The sequence below is a fragment of the Staurois parvus genome, unplaced genomic scaffold (assembly GCF_062004578.1).
Source record: "Staurois parvus isolate SC_StPar_1 unplaced genomic scaffold, SC_StPar_1.0 ptg000058l, whole genome shotgun sequence".
Taxonomy (NCBI): domain Eukaryota; kingdom Metazoa; phylum Chordata; class Amphibia; order Anura; family Ranidae; genus Staurois; species Staurois parvus.
This window is the reverse complement of record NW_028317854.1, coordinates 15,036,416-15,052,793: the sequence shown is the minus strand read 5'-3', so window position 1 is coordinate 15,052,793 and position 16,378 is coordinate 15,036,416. Positions and strand designations below refer to the sequence as shown.

Sequence of the window (16,378 nt, the reverse complement as noted above, 5' to 3'; positions counted from 1 at the left end):
GTGCACGCTTGTGGAATGGTGCAAAACTATGGCATTTAAAAATCTCCATAGGTGACAATTTATAAGCCTTTAAAGGTTACCAGTTTAGAGTTACAGAGGATGTCTGGTGCTAGAGTTATTACTTTCATTCTGACGTTCAAGGCAATACCTCACATGTGTGGTGCGATTGTCAATTACATATGCATACAGGACCAATGCATCCATTTGTCTTTGCACATGAGCATGGGGGGGGGGCACTTTAAATGTATTTATTTTATTTTTACACTGCTTCTTTACATTTTTTTTATCACTTTTTATTGCTGTCACAAGGAATGTAAACATCACTTCTGACAGCAAAAAGCAGTAACAGGTACTCTTTATGGAGTGATCTGGGGTCTATTGGACCCCAGATGTCTCCTCTGCCCTTAAAGCATCTGATCACACTGACTACAGCACTCATCACTTCCAGTTTCAGACACCATACAGGTCATCAGAGACCTTCTGGTCCTCCGTGGTCTCTATTGTAAGCTGACGGAAGCGCCGGTTTCCGTTCCGGGATCTCTGGTGGGATGGAGACCCCAGAGAGGCAGCGGCGGGACACCGACAGATGTTGATGTTGCAATTGGACACCACCAGCTGTTGATGTTGCAATAGGACATGTTGATGTTGCAGTGGGACACTACTGAAGATGTTGATGAGACACTGCTACAATGTGACAGGTGTTGATGAGACACAGGAACACTGTGACAGATGTTGATGGGACACCAGTACACTGTAACAGATGTTGATGAGACGCTGGTACACTGTGACAGATGTTAATGGGACACTGCTACACTGAAAGATGTTTTTGTGCACTTGTACACTGTGACAGATGTTTATCGTCCACCGGCAGACACGGACAAATGTTGATGTTGCATGTGGACAGTGATATGTTGATGTTGTAATGCGACACTATTGCAGATGTTGATGGGACACAGGGACACTGTCATAGATGTTGGTGAGACACTGGTACACTGCAACAGATGTTGATGGGACAATCGTACATTGTGACAGATGTTAATGGGACACTGGTACACTGACAGATGTTGACAGGACATTGGTTCACTGTGACAGATATTGATGTGACACTGGTACACACAGATACTGTAGTTGACAGGTGTTGTCATAGAGGTTGTATCCTGAAGAGCTTAGTCCATCTAATCCTCTGCTTAACAGGGACTCTGCTCTTGTGACACAAACTAAGAAGTCTGCATTCAACTACTACAACTTTTCCAGAGAGAAAATTAGTCCTCAGGTTGTACATAGCTCTTGTTTTGGAGTATCCCACTCAATTCCCTTATCCCTATCCAATTTCTCCAAATAAAAACACCCCTAAACTGGTCATTGGAGAAATGCATAGATGAGCCTGTGTGGGGAAGACTTGGACAGTATTCCTGTGGCTCCTACTGGAGTAGCGCTACATTACTCAAAAGTAGCACTGCACAAATATAAAACATTAGTTCATAAAGTTTAACACTGGGATTGAGAAAACATTTACCCTTGCAGTGGGCTCCTTTCCCACAACAAGGATTAAATGCTCTTTTTGTCTAGGAGATAAAAAATAAGGTGAATTACCTTCTTCCCCCTTTAGCTGCCGTTCTCCGACACTGTCCCAAGTTCCTGGGATGTGGGTAAGCTTCAACATGCTTACATACAATGCTGGACTACTGGCCCTGCATTGTAAATGATGACACTGTGGAGAGCTGGGCAGTGAAGAGAAATGGCCTTAGGGGACTGGTCTTACAAAGAAGAAGAAGTCTGCAGGAGTGAGAAATAAGGTAAGCATTTCATCTTGTTCCATTCTCCTAAGACAAATCGTGGATGCAACCCTTGCAGTGTGGAGGGGCCCTCACTATGTAGATTGGTTTTCTTTACAAGGAGAGGATAAAGAAATAGAAAGGAAGGAGCCAAAAACAAGAAGTGCCTTTCCAAAAACACACAAGAGATGGGCAAACGAAAATTAAATAAAGAGATAAATATAATTAATCTAACACTATTTGCATTAATCCCTAATCCTAAATGTATAAAGATGTCACTGTAATCATCCACACAGTTATGTTTTGTTGGTTTTATCAGGAGAAAAAAACTTCTGGGGAATATAATAATAAATCATGAAGAGGAAAGTCTTAAAAACATTAGAATAACATTTTGAGGAAGGTCAGATAGGTAAAAAATGTAGTATAATGTTAGTAGAGCAGGAACTGGATAATCAGAAAGAGACAATGAAGTGTGGTAATTTACCATTAAAAACCAAGATGTTGCCTCTTCATTTGAATATAAAAGATTTTCTATTTCTGGAAGTAATCTCACAAGAATTGTGAGGGATTGATTGGACAATGACATGAAAAGATAGTTTATGGAGAAAGAAAAGCACTGGATGAACTGAGAAGTAATAGTGTGATAATAATTAAACCCAGTGACAAGTGGAGTGTATTTGTCATGTGAAATATTATATGGGGGAATTTGAAAGACAACCTTCAGATATAAGCTGCCAAGAGAAGATGAGGGACCCTTTGGGAGCCATGAGGGGCATTTTACAGAAAAGATGACTACGAGTACATAAAGTGGAGAAATACAATATTCCCATTTTTATGTGCTCCCAAAAATACATAAAAATAAGGATGCGTCCCTTGGTTGCCCATATAATTTCAGCCATAGGCAGCCCCAGTCAAAGAGTGGGAGACTGGATGGAAAAATGCTTAAGGGCCCAGTGACCTGTCTTCCATTTATGTGCAAAATAGTAAGCATATTTTGAAAATTTGGATTTGACAAAATTAGAACAGGAGAATATTCTATCAGTTGACAATGAGTTTTTCAGTATATCAATTCAACAATTAATATAGTTGCTGTAGGTGCTGTAAAGTGTTTTTTTACAATTGTATTGAGCAAGTGCAAAATGCATATAAAAAGGATCTACCTAAATTAATTTTGGAAAATAATTATTTCCCATTTGCAGGTCATTTTTATAGACAAATAAGCTATGGAAGCCTCATGCACTCCAGCTTATGCATATTTCTATTTGGGTTACTGGGAGGAAGTGCTGGTGAAAAGTGTTCATGGGTTTGGGACACCCATATTAAAGGTATTCAGTTTCACCAGGAAATAAAACATAAAAGTTACACAAATATTAAAATCTCATTACTACTGCTTTTAAATATCATAATCTTAAAATGAATGAAAAATGAAGGACAAAGTGAATAATTATCCCCAATTTTTCAAGCCATGCAATGTTACATAACCAAAACACTATATATAACAAGTTATAACAAATGTGCTGTGCCGCATAGCCACCCCCTATGACAAAGTCGTAAATGAGAGGCAATGTGATCTGGTGAGTGGACACCAAGAATGGTGATTCACATTTACATGTGGTAAATATTGGATGGACTATTGAATATTGGCGTTTGGTCTATTGTTTTGTGGCACTTCAGGAGATTTGCACACTATTATGGACGTTTTTCTTGAACATTTTATTTTTTTTTATGTATGGTGTTTGGGTTATGTAATTGCACTTCTTGAAAAATTGTGGACAATTATTCATTTTAACCTTAATTTTCCATTCATTTTAAAGTGGCAGTAAAAAAAAATATATATTTTCCCTGCAAGTTAAGAGCATAATATGCATTGCATACCAGCACAATATGAAAAACTTACTTGACAATAAAGCCCTTCAGCGTAGCGCTGTCACAGCTCCCCGAGGCGTCTATCTTCACCCGGTCTTCCTTCCAGGTTCCCAGGCTGTGCTTGTTTGACTGGCTGGGCCATGGTGATGTCACTCCTCCACATGCGCATGGGAGTCTCGGCCGTGGCACGGCTCTCTCAATAGACAGCACGCCGTCCATTGCGTATGCGCCGGTGACATCACCTGCGCTGCTAAAATATCTACAGTACCTACAGGTAAGTCTTATTGAAGGCTTATATGTAGGTAAAACATAAAAAAAGTCTTTACTACCATTTTAAGTATACTAAAGGTATCCTGATAACTTGTTGGTCATGTGGAGAGGTAGTGAGCTAGAGTTTGAACGATTATTTGAGAAGTTAAACCAGAATCCATGTTACATCTTCCTGAAATATAAGTTAAATGAAAAACAATAAAGGAATTTTTGTTTTTCTGAATACAAAAGGAAGGGTTGATAATTACAGCATCCACTTTCAAAAAGCAACAAATGCTACTATCAATCAACTATATGGGGGTTACCATATGACAATTCTTATGTATATAATATGTCTAAACTGTAAGGATGAAAAGGAAGCTTGTGATTTCATAATCACTAAACCATCATATCTAAACAGTAAACAGAACAAGAACAACCAGAGAGTGTTTGTTAGGCCCCAACAAGGGGAAGCAAGAGGAGTTGGTCCTTGGATGGTGTGAAGGAAATTCAAGTAGATATTTTTTATTACCCTGTGATTCTGCTCTCTCCTGGCTCTCATCCTACCTGTCACAACGCTCTTTCAGCGTTACCTATAATGCTACCACCTCCCCCTCACTCCCCCTCTCTGTTGGGGTCCCTCAAGGCTCTGTCCTTGGGCCCCTTCTCTTCTCCATCTACACCTCCTCCCTTGGCCAACTCATACACTCTCACGGCTTCAACTACCACCTCTATGCCGACGACACACAACCCCCCACCTCACCCCCTCAGTCTCTGCCCGAATCACACGCCTACTGAGCGCCGTATCAGACTGGATGTCGCTCCACTTCCTTAAACTGAACCTCTCCAAAACCGAGTTTCTTGTCTTCCCCCCAGCCCGGACACCACCCCCCATTGACTTCTCCATCACATCCAACAACGTCACCATCAAACCCGCCCGCAGGCCAGAGTACTTGGTGTCATTCTGGATTCCAACCTATCCTTCCAGCCCCAAGTCCAATCATTAACAAACTCGTGCAGACTCCACCTCCGCAACATCGCCAAAATACGCACAATCCTAACCCAAGAAAACACTAAACAGCTCATCCACTCCCTCATCATATCACGACTCGACTACTGCAACTCCCTCCTCACTGGCCTGCCTCACCGCTGGCTATCCCCGCTTCAGTCGATCCTGAATACGGCTGCCAGACTCATTCACCTTTCCAACCGCTCCGTTTCCGCCACCCCCCTCTGCCAATCCCTCCACTGGCTTCTGACGGATCAAATTCAAAATCCTAACACTGACGTACAAAGCTGTCCACCATACTGCCCCGAACTACATCACCGACCTAATATCCAAGTACTGCCCAGCATGCACACTCCGCTCCTCACAAGACCTCCTTCTCTCTAGTTCCCTGGTCTCCTCCTCCCATGCCCGCTTCCAGGACTTCTCCAGGGTGTCACCCATCCTCTGGAACTCCCTGCCCCAACCCATCAGATTATCACCTACTCTCCTCTCCTTTAGGCGCACCCTGAAAACCCATCTCTTCAGGGAAGCCTACCCCACCCCCTGCTAACTTGCCGACCTCCTCCACTCTTCCTACCACTCCATCCCCCACAGCTATCTCCTCCTGTGCCACCATCCCCTCCCTCCTAGATTGTAAGCTCGAAAGAGCAGGGCCCTCAATCCCCTCATGTTTTGCATTGTATTGATATTGTTTTGTAACATGTTCTGTCCCCCTTTGTAATGTACAGCGCTGAGCGAACTATTGGCGCTTTATAAATACTGTATAATAATAATATTAATAATAATAATATTATTATAGCAAATTCAGAAAATGGCAGTGTACTTACAGTATTTACCTAATTCCATTTCTTTTTATATTTATACTAATGTTTTATTGATAGACTAATATATTCTCCTAATTTAAGGTGAACCTGTATATGATTTAGAGAACATGTGTCAAACGCAAGACCCACAGGAGATAGCGATAGCCCCATCCTCATTAAAGGTACAACAACACAACAGAATCCCAGTTTTTATCAAGGCAGCTAAAACCCTGCAGTATGTAACTGCAAAAAATAAAAAAACACCAAAAATGGCAGCCACTTCATGTGTGTGTGGCCTAAGTCAGATTTTGAAGGTGAGCCCTAAGTACTGTGTCCATTGCTCTGTATGTTATCCGCCTCTGATGTCTTGAAAAAGGCTGCATGCCTTTTTGTGTCTGTAAATATTTAATGCCAGCATCTAGCATCAATAAATACATGATGAGAGTCTGCATCAATTCAACACTCAGGCCTCTTAACGATGTCCAGCTAGGCATGTGATTGCTGACATTCCTTTACATCACAGGAGATCCTATCACTCATAGCCACCAGCCTAGGGTCTGCCCCTTGCTGGTATTTTACTGGCCTGCCTGGTAAAAATGGAGACATGCTGCCTGTGCTAATAATAGAAAGAAGGCCATTAGGCTGATATTTTGTCTCAAAAAAAGGTGACATGCTTAGGTGTCACTGAAGACTGGATAAATAATGATGATAAATGGTGACAAAATATGTTTTAGTTAGGGCCTAAGACAATTGCCTTCTTAAGAGGACCCTGATTTTAAAGTGTAGTGTATAATACAAAAATGAAAGGAAAACTCCAATTAGGTGCTTAGATTTTAGCTCCCATAGATTTCAGCTTGTAGGCATTCAGTGCTCATATAGACTACACAGGCATGTTAGAGAAGTGGAGAAAAAAATTGCGTTATAGAGTTAATTTGGTTTCAATGCATTGTTCATGTTGGAAAGTGTCTGAAAGTCTTTTGGTATGATCCTAAAGCTGTGGTTAGCCATTTGGAGAAGCAAGCAGAAAATGTAATGAGCAGAGAGGGCAGGAAGTGAAAGAGGAACAGCTCTCAATAAAGTGGAGTAGCAGATATTGACATATATGATTTGTATCTGAATCTAGGCTTACATGGTCTCTCTGTGTTCCCTTCCTCTCCTTCATGTTTGTAACAGGGCAAAAGACAAGACAAAACACATACTATAGGATAGACCAGCGACCTTTAGTTTCTCCTTTTTTGACAACTGAGCTCTGCATATGGTGGCTGGTTTAAAATGGACTGCAGACAATCATCAGTTTCTAGGGAATTTCATGACTGTGCCTCTTCTTACTAAGCTTTTCCTGTCCACCTGCCAGTATAAGTCACATGGTACTGTATCCAGGACCAGATTTATATTTCCTGCATTCCAGGCCAAGAGTCGTGTGCCAGCCCCCAAATGAACTTATTGGCTATCCTTAATATCACACTAACAAGATCAGACAACATAGCTACACAAAGAATGCTGAGCATAGGGGTGGAGAGACTGAAAGAGACAGATCACAAACTCGGTGTTGGTCCTTGAACAGTATTGCAAACTATTAGCCTACTCTGATAGCAGTTTGAGTCTAAGTGGATAGACCTAGAGTGGGTGACCTGTAAATAGGTGGGTGAATGGCAAATGCACAGAGAAGAATGGGAACCCAGCTGGGGCTGGGTGTGTACTGCCCCCAATTGGAGACCTTGGCTATGGCCTATATTGGCCAGGCAGATATACATCCCTGGTTGTGTTGCCCACATCTATAATGGTAGCCACCACCACTCAAATACGCAGAATGGAGGTTGAGGACCATGTAGGATAGGACTGGTGCTGTAGGAAAGAGCACATCAAGAACTAAGAGATAAGATCATACATTGTTAAGCGCTTTTATTCACCGAATCCTTCCTAGTGCTGAATCTCAGTGCTGGGTAGCGGTGTTTTTTAAATTCCTTATCCTAAACCAGATGGTTATTTGAAGTGAGCATAGTGTGGCAGGGTTAGAGTAAAATGTAAACCCATTGGTATATGCAAATCCCAAAGAGAATAATGTAAACTATGCCTTTGTTTGTTTTGAAATGCCAGTACTACGGTTTTACGACTTGCTGAGTCAGGTATTTCTCAATATCTTCCTGATCATGTGAAGAGCCAGAAGTGTGTGCTGTTTACAACCTATATAGGTCGGATGATGATCGTCTAGATGAGTCATTTTTGTTCTCTTTCATATTGATTTTCAATAATTCAGGCACCAAAACATAAGTCAGATTACTGTATTCAAGATGAGTCACTTGTCTCATTTTTGAATCAAAGAACACTCAAATGAGTTTCCACATCAAATATACTTATTCTCTAGTCTCAAACTTGTTATAGATTGCCCCAGTCATCAAAATAAAATTCATGATACCTCTCTACATACCTTCCTACAATTTGAAAGAGTTACAAGTGCTTGTGTGTTTGTTCTAAGTCTGGATTCTTTCATTCCCAGCATGGAATAGACTAAAGACGGGCTCCGCTTGACTGGCACTACGAAGACAGGAGGAGTGGCGAGGAAGCATTTTAAAGGGGGCAGCATTTGGGGAAAGACAGACCCTGGTATAGAGGACTGCACACCACGAACTGGAAGGTTATCACATAGCAGTTTGCTCTGACACTGAAAGAAATGCTTCCAGACTGTATTTTCTGAACGTGTTACATTTGTCACTAGGGTGCCTGGCATTTCATACTTTGCTTCGAAAAGAAAAAAATCAAGAGGCATAACTAATTAGGAGGCTTGTATACGGAGAGGGGTCACCACATTGTTGAAGTAAATAGAAAGGCGAATAACAAAAATCTGGCATTGCTGAGAAAATGTTGTTGGCTGTGAAGGGCTGTGTGGAAGAGACAGAGCGTCCTTCATGCACACTGCTGCATGGGGTGAAAGACAAGTGACATGTAGCCTATGGACAGCACAATCACAAGAAGAGGAGATTATGTTCCTTTTATTAACTGTTTTCTGGCCATTATTTTTTTTTATGGCTTTCCTTTGCACCCAAGGAATACAACAATGGGATTGTCAAGAAGGTTATGGTGATTTTGGTAACGGACAGACCACTTGCAACGGTAAGTAAATGTTTATTAGCTGATGAGTTCAACGAATGTATTTTGTTGATTTCAGATAAAGAAAGCATTTTTGGGCACACAATCATTTTGTAACATTATGATGGTGTATGTTTTAACTTAGCATAGCCTTTATATGTAAAAAATATGACTATATGGGGAATTGTGAGAAACTTTAGGAATGAATAAAGGTGAAGGTGCGGAAAGTGACACATAAATCATTTTTCACTCTTCTTGCCCTCATTCACAGCTTAATCTTTCAAGAAAAACGTAATTGTGAACACAGCTTTATAGTTGCCGTAGTCAAAGTCTACTTCAACAGATATGTGATTGTTCTGTTTGTTTGAGGCAATCTGTACACATATGAAAGCAACGGAGAGTGTTGAAATAAAGGAACTTAGCTGTACAGGTTTAAAAAAAACTAGAATAATGATCAAATAAAATTAGAGTCAGAAGCAACTGTAACTAGGTGGTTGATTTGACAAGGGAAAGACCAATGTGCAGCATGCAGTGAACCTCAACAGCCAATCAGAATTCTTGCACCTATCTGGTAATAAAAAGTGGCTTAGCACATTGTAATTGCATTTTACAGTGGATTGTTGAATAAGCCTGTAATAGTATACAACTAGACAAGTTGCTAAAATGTCTCCTTCATTGTTAACCCCCTTCCTGCCCAGTGCCATTAGTACAGTGTCATTGCGTTTTTTAGCACTGATCACTGTATTGATGTCACTGGGGATGTCAGTAACACCAAGTCAGTTCCCCCCCCAGTGTCAGAATGCCCTCCGCAGTCCCGCTATAAGTCACTGATCGCCGCCATTACTAGTAAAAATGAAAAAAAAAAATTCCAGTATCTATACCGCCATTTGTAGATGCTATAACTTTCACGTAAACCAATTTATTTACACGTATTGGAATTTTTGTTTTAGCAAAGACATGTAGCAGAATACATTTTGGCCTAAATTTATGACGAAATTTGATTTTTAAATTTTTTTTACTGGACATGTTTATTAGCAAATAGTCAAAAATATTGTTTTTATTATAGTGCAAAAAATAAACGCACAGGCGTTCAAATACCACCAACAGAAAGCTCAATTCGGGGGAAATAAAGCACGTAAATTTCATTTGGGTGCAGCGTTGCATGACTGCGCAATTGTCAGTTAAAATAGTGCAGCACCTTAACACAGAAAATGGCTTGGTCAGGAAGGGGGGGGGGGTTGTAAATCCTCAGGAGGGCAAGTGGTTAAAGTAATTAATGAATAAAAAGAGAAGCATATTGAAATCCACATTTTGATACCCTGTGGCACTGTAAGGGCTTGTTCACACTAGCCCATTGGACTACACCAGGCAGAATTGCACAATGCTTTTCCATCATTAGGATGAGGCAATTTGTTATACTGTGTGTTCTATTTCTTCAGTTCATACCAGTATGCTGCGTTGGTGTGCATTGTAAAAAGTAGGATATGTTGCATTTTTATGTATCGAAATGTGCTGCCACACATAAAGTTAAATGGCCCATCAGGCTTAGTAAAATTAAAGAAAAAAAAATTATTTAAAAAAATTTAAATATACTGTGAAGCAATGTAGAATGGCTTGCAGCAAGCATGCACAATGCAAATCAGCAAGTGTGTTATTTACACCCAGGGGCGGACTAACCATTTGAGCACTCAGGCACTGCCCGAGGGCCTGGGGTTAGTAGGGGGCCCCATGAAATGCCCCTGGTACCTTTTTATAGGCTTTTTTTGTGTGTGTTTTGAGTGTGGGCAAGGACACAGGGGCCCCATGATCCCCTATTGCCCAGGGGCCCCATGAGTTGTCAGTCCGCCCCTGATTGCACCTTTTATGTGCCTGCTGGTATGAATGTGCCCTAAGTATCTGGCAAAAAATAAAAAGTGTTGTTAAATATGAAACTGTTCTTTGAACATCTAGTGTCAGTAGCTCCCTGCCACCTCATGTTGCTGCCATATTAATCACATTTCACACACCTGTTGCAAATGTTATGCCTCATTTATAAAAACTGAAAAATGTATCAGCCAGTTAGAATGCTGCTGTCATTTTTAAGCACACATTGTAAAATGAGAGCTTGAACCAGATTGGCAGCTATAGACAAAGTCTCCACTTCCTTTTTTTTTCCAAATGTCTTGATCAAACTGCAATATGGGAGCAATACATAAGGATTTAGGTTTTGTTCACCCCATGCAGATGCAAGTGTGTGAGTTTAGGACAGCTCATTAATTTCAATGAGCTGCCCTATGCTAGAGAAACACGCAAAATAAGTCCTTGACCATTAAAGTTGTTAGGGATGATATCACATGGCAGTGAATCCAAGATTGAAAAGGGTCTATCCTTTGCAACTTTCTGCCTGCCAGGTACTTCTATGTCAGAACTGTCCACAATGCATTGCTTAGGTTAGTGAAAGCATTGCTCAGGAAATGAAATGGACTTTATGAGCCTCACATTTTTTGAATGACTGTCTCTAGTATACCCAGGAAGGTGTACTGCAATTCACACAGTGTGGAATTCCTTTTTATTATCAACTAAAACAAGTGTTATGTCATTGCATATGCAAACTGTATACAGAAGCATGCAATTACATTGTTAGAGGACTTCGAGTATTTATAATAAATTTACAGTTTGGAATGTTAATTCATTTATCGCCACTACAGAGAATTACTGGCAGATATATTTAAAATTAACTTCTAAGTATTATAATTATGTAGCATAGTGTTTTTTCTTTCTTTATACTAACAGCTTTTGCTGGAGGTTTTCCTGTATAGAGTAAATTACATTGTTTTAAAAAATTACTGATCCTTCTACAGCTTTTATTTCAGCTGTAAAGTGACATACACTACTGTGCAAAAGTTTTAGGAAAGTGTGAAAAAATGCTGTAAATTAAGAATGTTTTCAGAAATAGAAGTGGAAATAGTTTATTTCCATCATCTAACAAAATGGAAAGTAAATAAACAGAAATCCAAATCTAATCCATATTTGGTGTGATCACCCTTTCCCTTCAAAACAGCATCAATTCTCTTAGGTACATTGCACACAGATTTTGAAGGAACTTGGCAGGTAGGTTGTTCCAAACATCTTGGAGAACTAACCACAGATCTGAGGATGTAGGATGCCTCAAATCCTTCAGGGCTCTGTAAAACCATCACTTCCAGGACTCCTCATTCTTCTTTGTGCTGAAGATAGTTCTTAATGTCATTGGATGTATGTTTGGGGTCGTTGTCCTGCTGCAAAATAAATTTGTAACTGATCACACACCTTCCTGAGGATATATGGATAAGAATCTGCCTGTATTTCTCAGCATTGAGGACAGCATTGATCATGACCTAATGTCCAACTCCATTTGCAGAAATGAGCCCCAAACTTACAAGGAACCTCCACCATGCTTCACTGTTGCCTACAGACATACAGTATTTTAAATTTTGACTCATCAGTCCAGAACACCTGCTGACACTTTCCTGCACCCCAGTTCCTAGGTTTTTCTGCATAGTTGAATTGTTGAGGTATGGCTTTGTGGACGCAATTCTTCCACAAAGACCATTTCTGGCCAGACTTCTCCAGACAGATAGGTGTACCTGGGTCCCACTGGTTTCCACCAGTTCTATGCTGATGGTACTGCTGGACGTCTTCAGATGTTGAAGGGAAGTATGATGTATCTTTCATATGCTGCATTAAGTTTCCTTGGCCAATCACTGCGTCTGCGGTAATCAACTTTGCTTGTTTCTTTGTACTCCTTCAAAAGAGCTTGAACACCACATCTTCAAACCCCAGCTTGCTTTAAAATCTTTGCTTGGGAGAGGCCTTGTTGATGCAATGCATCTACCTTGTGTCTTGTTGCTGTGCTCAGTCTTGCCATGGCGTATGACCTGTGACATGAAACTGTCTTCCACAACCTCACCTTAGTTGCAGAGTTTGGCTGTTCCTCACCCAGTTTTAAGCCTCCTACACAGCTGTTTCTGTTTCAGTAATGACTGTGTTTCAACCTATATATGAAATTTATGATCATTAACACCTGCGTGGTATAATTGGCTAACCTGACTCTAATTCTTCAAAATCCCTGACTTAGTGCCAGTGTACAAAGTGTGCAAGGGTAAAGCAATCCATAGCAATCCAAAGACGATTGTTCAGTTCCCTCATAAATTCACTCAATGTTGATGAGGGAATCCCTCCCACAGCTCTATTGTGTTCTATAGCCACTGGCAGTAATCATATGTAGAGAATCCGACAGGCTGGTTGTACCCAAGTCAACTGATGGATTGACTTGCATACATCAAGCCTGCCCATAGGTGGATTGAATCTCGGATGGTCCCCATTGAACCAGTGGTGATTCGGTCTATCTATGGACAGCATTTCTTCACACTTGACTAAAACTTTTGCACAGTACTGTGCAACAAGGTCCCCTTTACACTTGGCCATTTGTTGAAGCGAGCTACCACTAGTATGTTTATATGCAGTATTCCACACTTTGTTGCTTATTGTTGTGCTGAAGTTTAGTTCTACCAGAACCTACTGTACTTATTAGTTGGGGTGCCATTTGTTGTAAATGAATGGCACAATACTGCACAGAGTTCTGTGCTTGCTGGTTGTTGTGGCAATCTGTGGTATAGAGCATTTCATCACGTTACAGCAGTGTGTATGCATGAAGCCAACAATAAAGTGGAGTATAGGAAGTCTCCAGAGTTCTGATGAGCAGTGCCCCTACTTTCCATTCCCACACTGTGGGGCACCTTCACACCTATCCACATGTTTACACTTTCTTAATCTGCTGATGCGTGTTGTATTAAGGTAGCTAATGTACCTGAATGGGTCTTTAGAATATCATAGCTTTTATGATGCTCTTTCTTTCTGTATAAGTAATAAATGGTGTAGCTGAAATATTTTAGGTTAACTACAGATGCAGCTAAGTGGAAATGTTTTGCACTTGTTTAAATAGACCTACACACAGAAGATCATTTTGCTCCCCTTAACCCCTTGAAACATTAACCTTCTTTTTTTGTTTGTATACTGTATTTACAGTTTTCTTTGGGTTTTGTAATTCTAGATGGGCACCTGAAGCTTGAAGGCTTCAAAGTGTCTTCGGTGGGAAGAAGCCCTCAATCCTGTGTCCAGGTCTTCCTGGAGACCTGCACGGTGTACAGTATGTGTCCAGGTGTACACACTCATTGTAAGCCAGGAGCTGGCCATAGCTCAGAGCCCTTGTTGGAGAGAGAGGTGATCTGCTCAGAAGACAACAGTGGATCCCCTCTCCTGGCTGAGAAAGCAGAAGCTAGAAGCTTTGAAAGTTTTAAACTGCAAGTGCTGGGATAAGATTTTTACCAACTGGGGAATTATTATTTTATTGTGCACTAAGTGTTAAGATAAAGGGTTTAATTCTACTATATACTGCTTACTACTTGAAGGTCTAACTGCAGGGTTACCTAAAGGAAAAGTAAATGGCTACAGCTCCCTCATTAGCTGTTTGCCATAATGCGTTAGTTATGCACAGCATATTAGAACATTATTGTAACCTAATTTTGCAAGCAATACCTTCCAGTGCTGAGATTTCAGCTCCCTTCTGTCCCTTCCATCTTCTTGGGGTCTTCCTCCAATTTGGTGTCTTTGCCCTTTTGATTTGCTGGGCCTTGTTGGTGTAACTCTCCCACATGCCCATGGGAGTTATTTCAATTGAAAGGGCCGATTCACACCATGGCCACATCCAAATCACACAGAAATGTGCTGTGAGATTCAAACCACATGCAAAATGCACTACATTTGCGATTTGCAGAGTGTGTTAATAAAAAGTTAACGACACCCCAAACATAGGTCACAAACGCAGTGCAATTGCCCGCACATGATTACTTTTGTACCACATGATCTGGTTGCAGTGCATTTTAAACAGTTGTGCATGCACTACTTTTGGTATAGTGCAGTACAATTTCAGTCCATTCTAAATGAGTGGGCTGATATCACACTGCTCAGAACCACATATGAATCCTGTGCGATTCAGACGTGGGTATGGTGTGAAGTGGCCTTAATAGCAATTTACAAATTGTACAAGTATGCATACTCAAAAATCTGTGTTGCCTTTTGCATTTTATATATTTCAGATCATTCATGTGCTATCTTGTAGAGTCTATTTTTCAGCATTAAAGGGAGGTGGTAAAAGTGTTACTTGAAGTACTGTTGAGGGCAATGATATAATAATTCCACACAGGAAGTTCTCTATAAGAAGAACTTACATACTTTCCAGAGACTGGGGGTGAAATAGAATGGTTCTATCCCAGTCTAATCTCTGTTTTTACTTGTTTTACTAAATGCTGCTGTCAATCAAATAAGAAAGTATAACATGGACAGAACTGGGGGAGACACATTTTTCTTCAAAATTAAAAATACACAAATCTATTAACGAAAAAACTTTGTGCCAAAAAAGTGACCTGTGCTTCAATGATCATAATATGCAAAAAAGTAAAGTGTCCAGTGCTTCAATATTCACAGCTTGTAATACAAAGTGTCCAGGGCTTCAATATTCACAGTTTATAATACAAAGTGTCCAGTGCTTCAAAATTCACAGTTTATAATACAAAGTGTCCAGTGCTTCAATATTCACAGTTTATAATGCAAAGTGTCCAGTGCTTCAATATTCACAGTTTATAATGCAAAGTTTCCAGTGCTTCAATATTCACAGTTTATAATACAAAGTGTGTAGTGCTTCAATATTAACAGTTTATAATACAAAGTGTCCAGTGCTTCAATATTTACAGTTTTTAATACAAAGTGTCCAGTGCTTCAATAGTCACAATTTATAATACAAAGTGTCTAGGGCTTCAATAGTCACAATTTATAATACAAAGTGTCCAGTGCTTCAATAGTCACAGTTTATAATACAAAGTGTGCAGTGCTTCAATATTCGCAGATTATATTCCAAAGTGTCCAGTGCTCAAAGGTATGACAATCATTCTTCATAAAATCTTTCCAGCCTAAAATCCATAAAGTGCTACTTCTTCATATGCCATTTAGCTGGGGTTCACATATATGCGGTGTGGTGCATTGCATGTGATTCGCACAGGAATGGCACCGCATTCCTGTGCAAATCACATGCGATTTGTGTGCGGTGTGATTGGAGCCATACATTTTGTATGCCAAAGAGGTGAAGGACCCGTTTTTTGGGCCACACTAGAATTGGATCTCATGGGTATTCACAGCTATGCGATTGGATTCTGCACATCGCACCGTGTTTTGCGGACCGATTTCGGAGTGTTGTTAATGTAACATACACACCCGCAGCGGTTCGCATGAACGGGGTGCAATTCTGATGCGACGCAGAATTAGCACAGAAAGCGCTGCAATTTCCACACCGCATCAGTGTGAACACAGGCTTAGTGTATAAATTCATGCAACACCTCTGTGACTCTTCTACCAGCCACACTAATAACTCACCAAAGGAATGGGCTCTGTATAATATGGATCTGCATATTTCCTCCAGAGGAAACTTATATATTAGAAGGAAAGTGAAGAACAAAAAGCATCCATAGTGTAAAAACATTTTTAAAAACCTTATAAAGACAAATCACTAAACTCAC

The 16,378-nt window shown here is 40.4% G+C and overlaps 1 protein-coding gene across 3 annotated transcripts in view; it reads left to right on the top strand.

The window, feature by feature from the left end:
• The window catches only part of EGF (epidermal growth factor), a 186,922-nt gene that overhangs the window by 18,408 nt on the left and 152,136 nt on the right, over nt 1–16,378 (top strand). For 2 of the 3 annotated variants that reach the window (XM_089668511.1, XM_089668510.1), the window contains one exon: nt 8,200–8,813. The exons of the other annotated variant lie outside the window; for it this stretch is intronic. In XM_089668511.1, the coding sequence (XP_089524637.1) occupies nt 8,609–8,813 (205 nt within the window). In that variant the 5' untranslated portion in view covers nt 8,200–8,608. The remainder of the gene's footprint in view (nt 1–8,199; nt 8,814–16,378) is intronic. 3 annotated transcript variants of the gene reach the window in all.